This window comes from Peromyscus maniculatus, chromosome 1, assembly GCF_049852395.1.
Source record: "Peromyscus maniculatus bairdii isolate BWxNUB_F1_BW_parent chromosome 1, HU_Pman_BW_mat_3.1, whole genome shotgun sequence".
NCBI classification, from domain to species: domain Eukaryota; kingdom Metazoa; phylum Chordata; class Mammalia; order Rodentia; family Cricetidae; genus Peromyscus; species Peromyscus maniculatus.
The window spans coordinates 58,097,903-58,114,517 of NC_134852.1; the positions used below are offsets into that span (position 1 = coordinate 58,097,903).

Below are 16,615 nucleotides of genomic sequence, written 5' to 3' on the forward strand. Positions count from 1 at the left end.
CACATACACAAACACATACACATATACACACACCACACATACACATATACATATACACACACACCATACACATACACACTTAAATCTAGGTCATGGCTACTTTTCTTGAGCTGTTATTTCTCACCTCAATCTGTACATGTAGCCCATATCAAGCCTTGTATAATCAGCTGACTAGGAATGAAACACGTCAGCGTCCTTCGCTCACTATTCTTATCCCTCTCTATGGCACAGCGCCATGTACTACTTGGCTCTGAGCTCCATCACGGCATCTCACTGTAAGACAGTCAGGACGGAAATACTCCTGGTAAGAAAAGCTCCAAGCCAACAAGCAGCTGCTTGGATGGGCCATGGTCAGAAATTAAGAAAACAGAGAGAGAGAATCTTAATTTATTGGAAATTATTTACTTTAATGTATTTGTGATGTTTTTACTTTGTAAATCTTGAGGAATTAGAGTTTATCACTAACTTTTCTACTCGAATATTTTCTCTTTGCCTCACCCCACATAGTTAATTTCCACACATGCTTACCCATATTCCTTCCAGATCATCATCCAGTTCACTTTCTGTTTGGTCCTAGTACATCACATTCTGAACAAGACATTTTTAAGTTTAAAGTTGTTTTATCTGTTTTTGGTTTTTTTTTTTTTTTTTTTTTTTTTTTTTTTTTTGTGTGTGTGTGTGTGTGTATGTGTGTGTATGTTGCTGGGGGGGGGGAATCAAACTAAGGTTTCACACACACTAGTCAAGTTCTCTTCAACCTAGCTAAACTAGCAGTTAATATTATAAACATATACATATGCATACATATACATAATTAAATGTGAATGACTCTAATTTAATCACAGCTGAAGTTTCTCTTTCTTTAAAATATCATATATTGCTTTCATCATACTTTCTTGTCAGAGTTATCAAATCAAGACTAGATTTCTCCAATGTTGAAGACCTCACAGGAGTGAGTTGAAGCCTGGTACCAATGAAAAGATGTTCTGTAACAAAAAGCACAGGCGGTTTTTTGTTTGTTTGTTTAAAGAAGGAAAGTGTTCACATTTATTGCTTATTTAACTCTGGGGTGCACAGAATCCTGTGGTAGTGCTCTCCTGCAGTTCAGGAGAACAGGTTCTCTTTATGGAGGCAGGGTGTGACCAATGCCTCCTCTGACCAGGGTGCCCTCTCCCCTGAGCAGGGATTAAATGTGGGAGGTTCACTTCCTCCTTTGTACTTACTGTAGCCTTCTCTTACGTAAAAGGACTTCAACCCTCCCCCTCAACACGTGCTTCAAACAGATCTGACCACCCAGGAGCCTCTGGAGCCAGAGAAACACTGGTGTCCGAGGCAGCAACTCTTAAATAAGTAAGTGGAAAAGAATGTTGGGAGCCAAGGGGACTGGACCCTTTGAATACCTAGCCCTGGGGAGACACCCTGTCATCAGTCTTATACACAAATCAGTAGAATTGTGACTGGTGGGAAGGAGCACAGGAAATACACAAGGAAAGCCTGCCTGGACCAGGATGTGCAAGGATCACCCTCTTTACTGGAGATGCCAAGTTTGGGCACTGAACTGAAGTCAGAAAGCATGCAATCTAATCAACAAGCGTGGGCTTGTCGTCTGTTAGTTTCATCCTCATAGGGCAATGGAGGGTTGGAAGGTGGCTCAGTGGGCCAAACTCAGCACAAGTGTGAGGATCCGACTTTGAGTCCCAGCATCAACGAAAAGGCCAGGTGGGCATTATGGTCCCCCTGGAAGCCCAGATCCCGGGAGTCAGATGCCCCAGGTCAGGCCGCCCAGCTACACTAGCTAAACTGAGGCAAGCTCTGAGTTCAAGTGAGAAACACAGCCTCAAGACACACGGTAGAAAGCCATCGAAGAAGTCAGGCATAAATGTACACACACATGTGAACATGTTGACACACACTATCGACATTGCACACATTATACAAGCAAAACCAAGATCTGAAATATAGGATATTAGAAAGATTAGGTTGAGATTTCATTTCATTAAGAACCTCAAATCCTGTGATGTTCAGACTGATATTGAAAATTTGTCATCTTCTGATACATATACTAATTAAATCAAATTTTACATTAAACTGTCAGAGACGTGGCTCACATATTTTCATACATTTACCATATGATTCTGTTATCTCTATTGCAACCATACTATGTGAGGAAGCCACCTACCAAGCAAAGGCAGAACTTTTAACACCCTAGAGAAGTTGGTTCTAAACTGAACATATTGATGCTCTTAGAGGTGATTTACAGAATCCAATTTCTTCATAAGTGGAGTGTCTCACCAAATGAAAGCAGGCATGAAAGATTCTCAGTCTACAGCTGAAACATTTTCTATAAATTGCCTATCATATATCCAAACTTGCTTTCAGAATTGAGAGCATTAAATAATTCTTAACATAGAAAACCGCGATGTAGCAGATTTCACACACTTGCTCAAATATGTTTACCCAGCTGTAAAACTCCCAAATGAACCATAAATAAAGAGAAGTAAAAAAAAATGCTTGGAAACGAGAAGATGAAATTAAAACTACTAGAAGAATTCACTCAGGGCTTCCTGGATGTGATGTCATTAATTAATTCAGAAGAAAAGCTGACAAGCTCATCTACTGACATTGTCATTGTTCCTAATTCAGTATGAAATGTAGGGTAGTCATCACACACACACACACACACACACACACACACACACACACACACACACAGATAAATACATGCATACACTGACATACACACATGCATACACTGACATATCCATTATACATACATATACACATATATACACGGACACACACACTGACATATATATTATACATACACAAACACATATACATGCAGGCACACTCATATACTGACATATACATACATGTACTTACATACAAACACACAAACATACACAGATATGAAACACATATATACAGTACACATATAAACACACACACACAAATACACAAACACACATATACAACATACATAGGCACATATAACACACACATATACACAGACACAAACATATACATATACAGACACACATACATGCAGACAGAAACACAGATACACACCAACACTGACATTCATATACATGCACACACACTCATACAAAGACACACACCCATATACACATATGTACACAAATACATGCATGTGCACAGGACACATACACACACACACTTACACACCCAGACTTACACACATACACAGATTCATACACACACACACACACACACACACACACACACACACACATATATATGTATATATATATATATATATATATATATAAACACACGCATGCACAGAGACATACACACAAACACAGAATAGACATAATGCTGTAGCACAATTGTTATATATGCACAACTGAAAGGATTTTTTTCCCCCTGGGAAATAGTCAATGTAGTTCTAACCCCTAGGTTTTAGTAAATTCATTTTCATTTACTATAGACTTACACTGAATAGTAACAAAATGTTGTACAATCTAAGCAATCTCCGACTCTCCCCCTTCCTCCCTCTCTGTCCTTCCTCTGAGATACTCTTGTAGTATCTTCCTCTCATTCCTCACGTAGCCCAGGTTGGCCTTGAACTCTACATACAACAAGGATGACTGTGAACTCCTCGTCCTGCTGCCTCTACTTTCCAAGTGCTGGGATGGTGAGACGTGTGCTAGAGAGGTACACGCTAGAGAGACGTACACTAGAGAGACACGCGCTAGAATGCCCCACCTCGCCTATGTTCTGTTTTCATGATGGAGAAAAGCTGCATTTAAAAAAACACAGTTTGACAAAAAACATGTTTATGAATAATAATGGTCACCGTGACAGTAACCATTTTGATTTTTATCTTTTGAAAATGCTGTTTTGTTCACAGGCCAAGTGGTGCATGCTATTTTGATTTAAGAAGTCCCTGTAAAATACATATATTCTGTCAAAGACACAAAGAAAATTCAGCCAAAAACTACTGTGCCAAATGGACTCAGATTAAGCTAGAGATCTCAAGCAGCAGCTGTGAAGTTACGCTAAATTTTAATCTTCTCTTTAAAACCCAAAGCTATGTTTGTGCACTAAAATAAGTTTATCACAACCACAGAGAAAGACTGGCGTTGAAAAAAATCCAAATTTTATAAAATCTGACTTCAGGTCTCATGAATTTGCAAGATATTTTTTATTTTGTTACTTTGGCTTGATAGTTTTATTTTAGAAATAGGTTTCAAAAGAAAACAGTTATAAAACTCTTGACCTCAACGCTCCCCACATTGTCTATACATTTCCATGAAGACTGGGGTGCATGTCTATAGATGTGCTCACAGCGGCTGTTATGCTAAATATGGGTATTTACAAAGCACTATTTTTCTTTTGGTTAATCTAAAATATTCACTAAGGGTCTGTTAACTCTCCATGTAGGGAAGGGATGTTGCCAGACAGAACAGCAGTTTTCAAGCAAAAACATACTTGTGAATAATAATTGCCACTGTGATAGTAACAATTTTGATTTTCATCTTTTGAAAATGCTGCAATTGAAATCTAACTTTAAGCCATGGTGGCCTGATAAGATACAGGAGGTTATTTCAATTTTTTTGTATCTGTTGAGATTTGCTTTGTGACCAAGCACGTGGTCAATTTTGGAGAAGGTTCCATGTGGTGCTGAAAAGAAGGTATATTCTTTTGTGTTAGAGTGGAATATTCTATAGATATCTATTAAGTCTATTTGAGTCATAATGTCTGTTAGTTCCTTTATTTCTCTGTTAAGTTTCTGTCTGGCAGACCTGTCCATTAGTGAGACTGGGGTATTGAAGTCTCCCACTACTAGTGTATGAGGTTTGATATACAATTTAAACTTTAGTAATGTTTCTTTTATGAATGTTGGTGTCCTTGTATTTGGGGCACAAATATTCAGAATTGAGACTTCCTTTTGTCGGATTTTCCCTGTGATAAATATCTAGTGTCCTTCCCAATCTCTTTCTTTTTTTTTTTTTTTTTTGTTTGTTTTTGTTTTTTCAAGACAGGGTTTCTCTGTGTAGCTTTGCGCCTTTCCTGGAGCTCACTTGGTAGCCCAGGCTGGCCTCGAACTCACAGAGATCCACCTGCCTCTGCCTCCCGAGTGCTGGGATCCCAATCTCTTTCTATTGATTTTAGTTTGAAGTCTATTTTTTATTAGATATTAGGATAGCTACACCAGCTTGCTTCTTAAATCCATTTTTTTGAAAAGTCTTTTCCTAGCCTTTTATTCTGAGGTTTATTCTGTGTCTGTCTTTGAAGTTGAGGTGTGTTTCTTGTATACAGCAAATGGATGGATCTTGTTTTTGTATCCATTCTGTTAGCCTGTGTCCTTTTACAGGTGAATTGAGATCATTGATATTGATGAATATTAATGATCAGTTATTGTTAATTCCTGTTATTTTTTTGGTGGTAGTGTTGTATGTTTCCCTTCTTTGGTATTTGTTGGTATGGGACTATCTATTGCCTGTGTTTTCATGGGTGTATCTAACTTCCTTAGGTTGGATTTTTCCTTCAAGTGCTTTCTGTAGGGGTATATTTGTGGAGAGATATTGTTTAAATATGGTTTTATCATGGAATATTTTGTTTATTCCATCTATGTTGATTGAGAGTTTTGCTGGGTATAATAGTCTGGGTTGGCATCCATGGTCTCTTAGTATCTGCATAATGTCTGTCCAGGACCTTCTGGTTTTTAGAGTCTCCATTGAGAAGTCAGGTGTTATTTTTATGAGTCTGCCTTTATATGTTACTTGGCCTTTTTCCTTTGCAGCTCTTAATATTTTTTCTTTATTCTGTATGTTTAGAGGTTTGATTATTATGTGGCGAGGGGACTTTTTTTGGGATCCAGTCTATTTGGTGTTCTGTAACCTTGTATTTTTATAGGCATTTCCTTCTTTAGGTTGGGAAAGTTTTCTTCTATGATTTTGTTGAATATATTTTCTGTGCCTTTGAGTTGGTATTCTTCTCCTTCTATCCTTATTATTCTTAGGTTTGGTCTTTTCATGGTCTTCCTTAAGACCCAGTTGTACCACTCTTGGGCATATACCCAAGGAATGCTCAATCTTACCAAAAGGACACACGCCCAACTATGTTCATATCAGCATTATTTGTAATACCCCGAACCTGGAAACAACCTAGATGCCCCTCAACTGAAGAATGGGTAAAGAAAATATGGCACATATACACAATGGAGTACTACTTAGCAGTAAAAAAAACAATGATATGAATTTGCAGGCAAATGGTTGGAACTAGAAAATATAATCTTGAGTGAGGTAACCCAGACTCAGAAGGACAAACATAGTATGTACTCACTTATAAGTAGATCCTAGATGTGAGGGAAGGGATAGTCAGACTGTAACCCACAACTCCAGAGAGGCTAGCTAACAGGGAAAGACCCTAGGAGGGACACATGGATGACCCTGTGAAGGAGAATGTGGATGAGATCCATATGAGTGGACTGGGTGTGGGGGTGTTGCAGAGGGCGAGGAGTGGGGGAGGAGAACATAGGGAAATGGGAGGTCAAGCTGGAACAGGGACAGAGTGGGAGGGCAGGGAGGAAGATACCATGATAGATGAAGACATCATGGGAAAAGGAAGAGGCAGGGTGCTGGGGAGGCTCTCAGGAACCCATAAGGATAACACCACCTTGGACTACTGACAGTGGTCCAGAGGGTGCCTGGACCTGTCTTCTACTCTAGTGACCAGCCTAGCAAATAACCTAGCTGTCATCATAGAGCCTTTGTCCAGTGACTGATGGAGTCAGATGCAGAGATCTACGGCCAGGCACCAGGCTGAGCTCCGGGAATCCAATTGATGAGAGAGAGGAGAGATACTGCAGCAAGGGGCGTCGAGATCATGATGAGAGGACGTGCAGAGATGACCGGCCATACTAGTAACTAGAACAGCCTATTAACTGTGGACTGGTGGCTGTGGATCCCCCATGGGACTGGACTAGGCCCTCTGGATATAGAAGACGATTGTTTTGCTCCAACTGTTTGGGGGGCACCCAGGCAGGGGGATCGGCATCTGTCCCCAGTCTATGGGCAGACTTCTGGTATCCAGTGCCTGTGGTGTGACACCTTGCACAGCCTTGGTGCAGTGGTAAGGGGCTTGGACCTGTCTAGGCTCAGTGTGCTGGGCTCTGCTGATTCCCCATGGGAGACCTCGATTTGGGGGATGTGGGGATGCAGGGTGGCTTGGGAAAGAGAACTGGGGAGTGGGAGGAGGGAGGAGGGGGGGTGTCTGTGGATAGTATGTGGAGTGAGTAGAAAATTTCTGAATAAAAAAAATGAAAAAAATAAAGAAAATGCTACAGTTGTTCATACAGCAAAGTATATGCTATTTATCTAGAGCCGTCAATTACTAGGTTATAAGTAATTGGTACTAATTCCATATCACAGATAGGAACTAAGACTCAGACGCAGCCAATTAACAGAGCACGAGCTATCTCATGCTAACCCAGGACACAGGCAAAGTCCCTGAACTTCAGACCCACGCTCTGAGCCCGTCTCACACCCACTGTTGCAGGATTACAGCTCTGTGCATCTTCGCTTCTGACAAACAGAACCAACCAACTCCATAGTATTCTTAGCAGAGTAGTTTTCCTCTGTGTGATCCTGACCTTGGGCTCTGCTCTTTTTCTTCCCAACAAAAGTGCAGGTTGGCAGCACCTGTACCTCGTGGGATAGGACTGCCAATGAAGCCTAGTCACAATGTCATCTTCCTCATCGCTGACTGCTTTAAAGGTTCTGTACAAACTGGCCTCCTTCCAGCATATGCTTTCTCACTGCTAAACTAAAGGGAGGTCTGCTCCCTTACAGCAAAGCTCACAGTATAAGGACAATTGTCTAATATAAAGCATTACATGAAGCACTTTCCACGATGAAGCAAGAGCATCTAGAACTGGACCCGGAAGGAGCATGTCTGTTACAGTTTGGCTCGGATGCTTCCTAGCCAGAGGAGCTGTGAAAATCCCTCAGAATCTGCAACCTTCCAATCGAAAGAGAAAAAATGAGAAAAGGAAAAGCATCAGCTTTCATGCAGCACAGAGCATGGGTCTCCTGGGTAGCTTTTGAGGAATGCACCCAGGAAGCATCCCACAGGGAAGCAGACTGCACATTCAGGCAGGGTTACAATCTAACAACAGTCAGGTGGTACTCAAAGTGAGAGCGTTTGGAAGGTGCTGGATTAATTGACCACATCACAGAGCTGCTTTAAGAAAAGCCACTGGGACTCAGGGTTGGTTTAGTACACAATAATTTAGAGTGATATAAAATAAGAAAACACCATCGTGAAACCCATTCGCATGCATAATCAACATCTGTTAATAAAAACTTAAAAATACCCTCAACAATAGAAATACATTTACATGTGTATAAAAGTCCCATCCATCAAACTAAGTGCCTGATGATAAACACGCACACACACTGCGCCTCTGCGCCACCACAGATGCAGGGACCATTTTTAAATTGTGTGCTTCATCGCCCTGTAAGCTGTCTTCAATATTATTATTTTTATTTATTTGTTTTTCTTCTTTCCCTTACACATTAGAAATCAGAAAAATGATTATTCATCTTGTTTATTCAAAATTAACAAATATGGTATTTTCTCAATGTTCTTGAACAGCTAGGAAGATTAGAACTAAGACCCCAAAAAGAAATTGAGCAATTAAAAATGTAAAGTAATTTGCCTAAAGTTACTTAGTTCAATGATCCTCCTTACTAAAACACAAAAATTGCATTTCAGATGGCTTACAGCAGTATTCTGACATTCTGCTTTTGGAAACAAGACCTCTTTAGCTAATCTTCCTGCTTATTTTTTTCCTATTGCCCGATAATACAGTTATATCTATACTGTTTGTTGACAGCATTTCAGATGAACCCAGTTTGTACACAATGCCCTCTCGAAATAGCACCTCTTTTCCATAGCTTTCCTTTAATTAGACTTACTGAAAGGATTACATAATTTATATCATTAAGAGGGAGATTACATGTTCCCTAATTATAAACTAGCTTCTGTGCTTTGTTGTTACTGCAGACTTTGATGCATTCACGTTCACACCCAATTCTCACATTGAACCCTATTCCTAAGTCACTGCAGGACTAAATACCTGCTCTGGGCAGAGCTGTCTGCACAGAGACCCAAGCTGCAGGGGACCTGGCTTGAAGCAGTACCTTCTGCATGGGGACCCCACACCCGGGAGTACCCACCTCTCACCAGCGCCTTCTGCATGGGGACCCTACTGTAGGAGTGCTCATCTCTCAGCAATGAGTTCTGCATAGGGACACTGGCTTCAGGTGTACCTGTCTCTGCAATGTCTTCTGCGTGGAGACTCTCCACACAGGAGAACCTGCCTCTTAGCAGCGCCTTGTGCCTGGGGACTTTACCTTGGCAGGCTTGTTGGCATCCATGCTCTCTTTGAATTTCTCCTGCACAGTTGCTGCAAGCTGACAGAGCAAGGCACCATTATCCAACTTCTCCATGAAGGTTTCTGCTGTTATCTCTTTCCCTGAAATAACACAAAAGAGTATCACAAAAACATTCTTCCCCTAGCATGGGCATCAGAGTCCCACTGAAGAGCAGAATTTCATTAGGAGCTGCTTCTATTCATTCCTAGCAAATTCCCCGAAGTGGGGACTGACTATAAGAATGGTTTATTTAGCATTTTATGTTTCCATTTTATGGCTGGAATCTCAACATTTTATATTCATTCTCATAGTACAAAAGTTGTATTTCATGTTAATTTGGCAAAATTCACACCATTTAGCAGCTACCAGACAAAATGAAAACCAGTCAATGAAACTCAAAGAACCAGCCTTCTGAGGAATTCTAAATTTACAGAAAACAAATGTATTAGAACCAAATGCATGTTGCCTCTCAGCATATAAAGATATTGGGTCTCTCTGATTTGTTCATTTATCATCCTTGGTAGTCCATTCAATCGTTTTGGCTTGCAAAGCAGACTGGTATTTCATATCTGCAATATATCTATTTATAACAACCATAGCTCAATTGTGAGAGTACCTGTTCAGCACTCATTAAAGCAGAAATTCACTCCTCAGCAACACATAAGAACATCCATGAGTGGTGGCGCACAACTATAATCAAAACATTCAGGAGGTAGAGGCAGGAGGATCAGAAGCTCCAGATCATCCTTGGCTACATCTGAAGTTGAAGGCCAGCTTCAATAAAAAGAAAATAAAAAAGAAAAGAAAAGAAAATCAAAAGGGGCTGAGGAGATGGCTCAACTGTAAAGTGCTTGACATGCAAGCATGGGGAACTGAATTCAGAGCCCTAGCACTCATGTTAAAAAAAAAAAAAAGAATGAAAAGGAAGGAAAGAGAGAGGAAGGGGAGAGGGAGGGAGAGAGGGAGGGGGAGAGAGAGTGAGAGAAAGAGAGGGGGATGACTTATAAAGAAAAAACGGAGGTCCAGGCCTTTGACCCTGGCATTGAGGAGGCAGAGGCAGGAGGCTCTGCTAGCACCTGTTTAACTGAATCCGTGAGCTCCCGGTTCAGTGGGAAACCCTGTCTAAAAATAAGTTAGAGGGCAACTGAGGAAGACATCTGATGTGGATCTCTGACCCCTCCTTAAGCTTGAGCTTAGGCAAACACACCCATGTGAACCAACCACCATACAGGCATGTGCATAAACACACACACACACACACACACACACACACACACACACACACACACACGAAAGAAACAAAAAGCAAACAAACAAAAACTCTTTGGTTCTTTTTAAACAGAACAATAGTACATGAACTATCACTGACAACTCTAATAAAAAGGCCACTAAACCTCATCCAAACTATATTAAAACCTCATTTCTAAACTGTATTAATGCAATACTCTTGATTAAGATTCAGGTAATATTGTTGCAAAAGATAAAAATCTAAGTAAAAGAATAAAAGCCACTTGAGCATCCCCCTCTGCAGGCAGCCTTGAGATGGCAATTCCAGAGCTCCGCTTTGCTCCTCCCTCCCCACACAGGTGGGAGGTGGCCTTCACAGGGCCACCACTACTCTTACAAGCTTATGGTCCTCAACCCATCATCTCCACACTTGACTGGATCCCAGGTAGCCATTTCCTCTTCTGAGATGATGCCCAGAGTGTATTTTCTTTCTCCCTATTTATTTTCATTTTGAGATAACTTTAAGGAGATCTACTCCATATATTTTATTATTTGCCATTTTAATGTATATAATTCAAATGTTGTACATCTATTCAGAAACGTACAATCATCAACATAATTTCCGAACATCTTGTTCAACCTCCTTTAGCTCCATGAACCCCAACCATGGAAGCAGAACCACCACTTGTGTCTTTCCAAGCTGTCACAACTCATCTTTCCTAAGACCTCCCCTTTGCCTGGGTCCTCATTGTCAGGGCTTTCTTGCTGCCTTAATTTCCCACGAGTTGAAAGTCACCAATCCTGCTGTTTCAAGCTGTCTCTTTTGCCCGTGCCATCATGGTCTGATGACTGACATGATGACCACAAGAATAGGGGCTATTTCCTAGGTCTGTAGTCACTATTCAGTGCTATACACCATCTTTCCTCATTCAGTATTCACTCAGACACCTTTACTAATGCTCTTGATCCCACTTCTACCTTGCAAAAATTATCCATCCAATATATCCCAACCCAATGGCCTCCATTGATGCCTCTAACCACATCTGTGATCAAATGATTCCGTCTGCCTGTTGTCCACATACAGCCTTGATCAGACACCTCACAGACTTTCTACTCTTTCTGGCATGCCTTCAGTGTCCTGCTCTCTCACTGGATGAGTTCCATCTCCCCTTACTCTGCCTCCCAGAAGTGATTTACCAGGGCTCACTACTCTCTTCTGTATAGTCATTCTCACAAACAGTTTTTGTTTTAGGTGTATATCAAGCATTTTCTTCTTTTGCAAATAATATGTTTTGTATAAAGCTCTACTTTCCTCAATATGATATAAACCTCTTAAGATGTGTCTTTTAAAATCTCCTATAGGACTAGAATGTAGCTTGGTTGGTACGGTGCTTGCCTGGCATATACAAAGCCCTGGGTCCCACTCTGAGCACTACAAACAACAGGTTGATGCTGCACAGCTATATCCTCAACGCTCAGAAGGAATGGGAAGAAGGACTAGTTCAAGGTCAAGACCTTGTCTACAAATACATACATTTTAAAAATGAAATCTCCTTACAGAGGTAAGCATTGTATGTTGTGATGGGCACTGGGTAAATGCAATCAGCAAGCATGTAAATTAACAAATAAAACTTCTAGAAAAACCTTGACAAAACATTGGGGTACACACAGGCCTATTTTCTTATCTTAAGAGAAATGCAGGTGATGCAATTCCATAGACACTTAAATATAGCCCAAATGAGACACAGATAAACCACTTATTTAGACTGACAGTATTCGCTGTTTGAATTTTAAAAACATCTGTTTGAAATGACTTTTGTGCAATGTGGATGGGGGTATATAAGAGGGAAAAGGAGTCAATTCTTACATTCTCTTTTTCCCTGCTGGATAGCTCACTTTTTAGCCTCTGGTTAAGATAATGACTTCTGCAGGTGGCAAAGCAACCATACTCTATGTGCTGACCACAGAGGTCAGCCTGTGCAGGCTGCTTTTACTTCAGAATTGCAGGGAGTTCAGTCAACTCAGAAATGAACATAGGAGTCTTGAAACACAAAATGCAAGCAGGACAGATTGTACGCTATGCTCCCAATATTAGGCAAATAATATTGAAAAGAAAGTTATCTTGCAAACAGGCATGACACATAAGTACCAGAAATAGTTGCCTAAAACTGTCAGTTTACTGAGATGTGCTTAAGTATCAAAATGAACAAATTTGACACCCAGTTCTTAACTGATTTTGTTGAATGATTCTTCTATGAATTGCTTAGAAGATATTCTACCTCTGGAAGGGAGCTTGATGTGTTCTCATTTAGTTAAACTCCACAACAATGTAAAGATTCCTCCTCATATTTTCAAGTGACTACATGATTATAATAAATTGAAAAGAATTTTTAATAAGGAAAAGAAACATAGTTTTCATCAAAGAGCCATCAGAAATTTGCCCAGAGTTACACATTTCACTTGATTTGCTTTGGAACTCACAAGTGTCCTTTGTCCTGCTCTCTGTGAACACTTGAAAAAAACTTTACACTGAACATCTGTATCCAATGAAGAATATATTAGGTGTCAGCTTTCAATTCTGTGTATTTTATAGCCTAGAAAGGTGGGTTTTTTGGCTAAAACAGAGACTGTTATATACTTTATAGTTGAAATGGACTGCTTCAAATGAAGGGAAAATGCAAGACTGAGAAGTTCTATTTTTAAAAACCCTTTACATGTAATATATTTTCCATCCATCTATTAAGACTCATTAAATATATATTTTCAATGTGCTGTATAATTGTAAGAAGTCAGTTGTAACATTTTATGGAATGATACACCACTTCACTTACATTCCACACATACCACTAACAGGGTTTAAGGAAAAGGCAGGGTATAATGCCAGTTGAGATTGCCCATAACAAATCCATATAAGCAGGCTGTGAAGAATGAATTCCTTAGGTAAAATTAACATGTAATTAATGATCCCTGCTTCACGAATCAGGCCTTCTTTATCCTGCTGTGTTAGGTAACTCACATATCATAGTATAAACACTACACAAGGTGTCTCTGCAGTCAGCACACTGCCACATTCTTAGTAGCAGTTGCCCTACCTGTCCCATGTCAAAGCATGCTTATAGAATCAAGAGTGATAGATGGTATAACTGAACCATCTTACATTATCAGATGCTTCAGCCCATATGTGCCATGGGCTTGAAGGTCAATATAAGGTACTCTGCTCTTGGAGTTGTATAATTATTTTCTGAATCGACAGTAGTGAACTCTGATTTTGCATCCTTTCAGTAATGACTGATGGCTGGCTGGCAGATAGGGACCGAGGAGTCTGACTGAGTCCCGTGGTTGGTCACTGCCCCTAGAGCAGTGGACTAAATGAATGAAATTAGCATCAGCCTCAGTATTTTTAGGGAGGGATTGGGTAACTAACACCAGCACGAGTGCTCATATATGTCAATATACAATATCTTCCAAAAAATCGGACATAGTTTGCATAAAGACTGGCTCTCAATCTATAAACTGTTTTAGACTGGCACCACCTGAGTATGGGGGCAAGAATCCCTTTATCTTCCACAGTAAAAAGGGTTGTGTTTTTCTCAAAAAAAAAAAAAAATAGCAGTACTAGATTCCCAAAGAAGAGACTGTATCTAATATTCACATTTGACATTTGGACACAATGCGGCAGGCAGGCATGGTCACAGAACCGTAGAGTGCATGTTACTATTTATGCCCCTCCCCCCTTTTTAGACAAATCCACACATTAGCACATAGAGGAATTTCAGCCTTTGACCCAAGCCTTCCAGGTTCAAAGTCTATGCTCTCAGCCATTCGGCTTGACAACTTCAATATTTACTGACCGTACAGTGACTATTCCCTACAGCAGAGCATTCTCCTAAATGAAATTGTTATTGTTTCCTTTTCTTACACAGAAACATCACAGAAGTCTTCTTAGAAAAAGATGATCTTGGGACTGAAGATAATAGTCTGTGAAACGAACAGGGAGCCTGGACCATGGCTAAGAAGATCACTAAGCCATGTTCTAATGTCTGCTTTGGAACACTGCAGAAGAAAGCTGGTATAGTCTCAATTTCTAGAGATAATCCTGATGCTACAGTACCAAAATCCACTCTAATCCCCTCTGCACCTTCAACATTAATTTATTTTTAATAGTAGAGAACTCAAACATGACTTATTTTCTAGTGCAATACAAATTATTAAACATTTTTGATAATGAGTACCTTATCTCAAATTACTTGGTATTTTCAATACTACATTTTGTAGCGTGTGAAACAGACTCGTTATTGACTTAACACCAAGAACATGAGGCTCTTGGAGGAAAAGAAGCCAATAAAGGAAGAACCTCCTGTCCCAAGCCTACTGGATGGCAGCTATGTTTAATTAGCTTCAACAGATAGATGTTTACTTTTTGATAAATAAAAATGAAATAGATTTTTAGAAATAACTAAAAAATTAAAACACATATCACTCATGTTAAACTGGGAATCACTAAATTTTCTTTTCCTTGTAGAAAAGTCAGAAAAGGGAATTTGCCATAGTATCAACTATCAATACATTTCATTTTTAAAAATTATTTTTTATTTTTTTGGTTTTTTCAAGACAGGGTTTCTCTGTAGCTTTGCGCCTTTCCTGGAATTCACTCTGTAGCCCAGGTGGGCCTCGAACTCACAGAGATCCGCCTGCCTCTGCCTCCCAAGTGCTGGGATTAAAGGCATGTGCCACCACTGCCTGGCTCAATACATTTTCTTAATATAAGTAAAGTCAATTCAGCATAACAGCTTTTGGAGTAACTTAGAAATTACTCAAAATCCCTAGGTAGATATAAACACTTAAGTCTTCATTCTGAAGGCCTACAACCATTAATAAAAATGTCGACTCTTTTTGATGCAACTAAGTCTTGATGCAACTCTTTTTAACATACAAGTCTTTCTTAAAAATACAGTACCAATTGCTTCCCTTAGTATCATGAAACAAAAATAATATATGACAAAGAGAAATCATCATTTTTTAAAATATGTAAAAGCTCAAGTGAGATGAGCAATTTGTTAGTACATTTGTCTCAAAGTGAGATCAACAATATCCTCAGAAGTCCTGCTACAAATCATAGAGTTAGATGTGCTTAATTCTACATCATGGATTACTGTTATCACCCGGGGCTGGCTGTTCATTTACTAACACTCTCCACGCTCAAAGCAATGATTAAAACTGTCCTCAAGATTTGCTGGCATAAGCTTTTGGTATTATTGTATATTGTAGAGACATACATAATGGGTGAGTAACACTTGGTTCATGAGTAAAAGAAACAGAGTTGACAGCTTACAGTACAGACAGAACATGTGTATTTAATGTTAGCAGTGAGTAACAGGAGTCACCATGTCAGTGGCAGGCCAGGACACATTCTTACTGAAGATGGTGGGATCTTCAGGACCCAGCTCTGTCTTTTCTAAATGTTTATTAAAAATCTAGTCCACGGTCCCAACTACTATCAGGAAATTAGGCAGAGTTACAGGGGGGCACTTCCTGTAAGATACTCAAGAACATGTGAGTAGGTGAAAATAACATCCAGTGACCTTCTCATGAGTCATGTTGGCCACTTCAACTAGCATGCTGCCCATAGGAAAACCAGTATTAATATATAAACTGAGGTTGACTGACAGTTTATTATTGTATCTTTATCTCTATGCCTACAATTCTACAATGGTATTTATTTTTGCTACTGATTAAGCAAGATTACGGTATCTGAAAATTTTAATATCTCAGGTCACACTGGAGACATGAACGTGAATATTGGTCTATCAGCAAAACAAGCATTCTCTTACTCATCAAACAATTTTTGGTCTTTAAATAATCTTAAAATAAATTGTCCTTTAAAAAATTCATCACCAATTGACAGTTTATGTGTAGGATCAGAAACATCAAAGTTAAATCACTGACTTTCCTTAAAAAGCATATTTTAAAAGTTACATTTT

At 39.6% G+C, this 16,615-nt stretch overlaps 1 protein-coding gene across 10 annotated transcripts in view; it reads right to left on the reverse strand.

The window, feature by feature from the left end:
* The window catches only part of Gas2 (growth arrest specific 2), a 143,207-nt gene that overhangs the window by 91,103 nt on the left and 35,489 nt on the right, over positions 1 to 16,615 (reverse strand). For all 10 annotated transcript variants that reach the window (XM_076543205.1, XM_042276857.2, XM_076543212.1 and 7 more), the window contains one exon: positions 9,387 to 9,508. In XM_076543205.1, the coding sequence (XP_076399320.1) occupies positions 9,387 to 9,508 (122 nt within the window). The remainder of the gene's footprint in view (positions 1 to 9,386; positions 9,509 to 16,615) is intronic.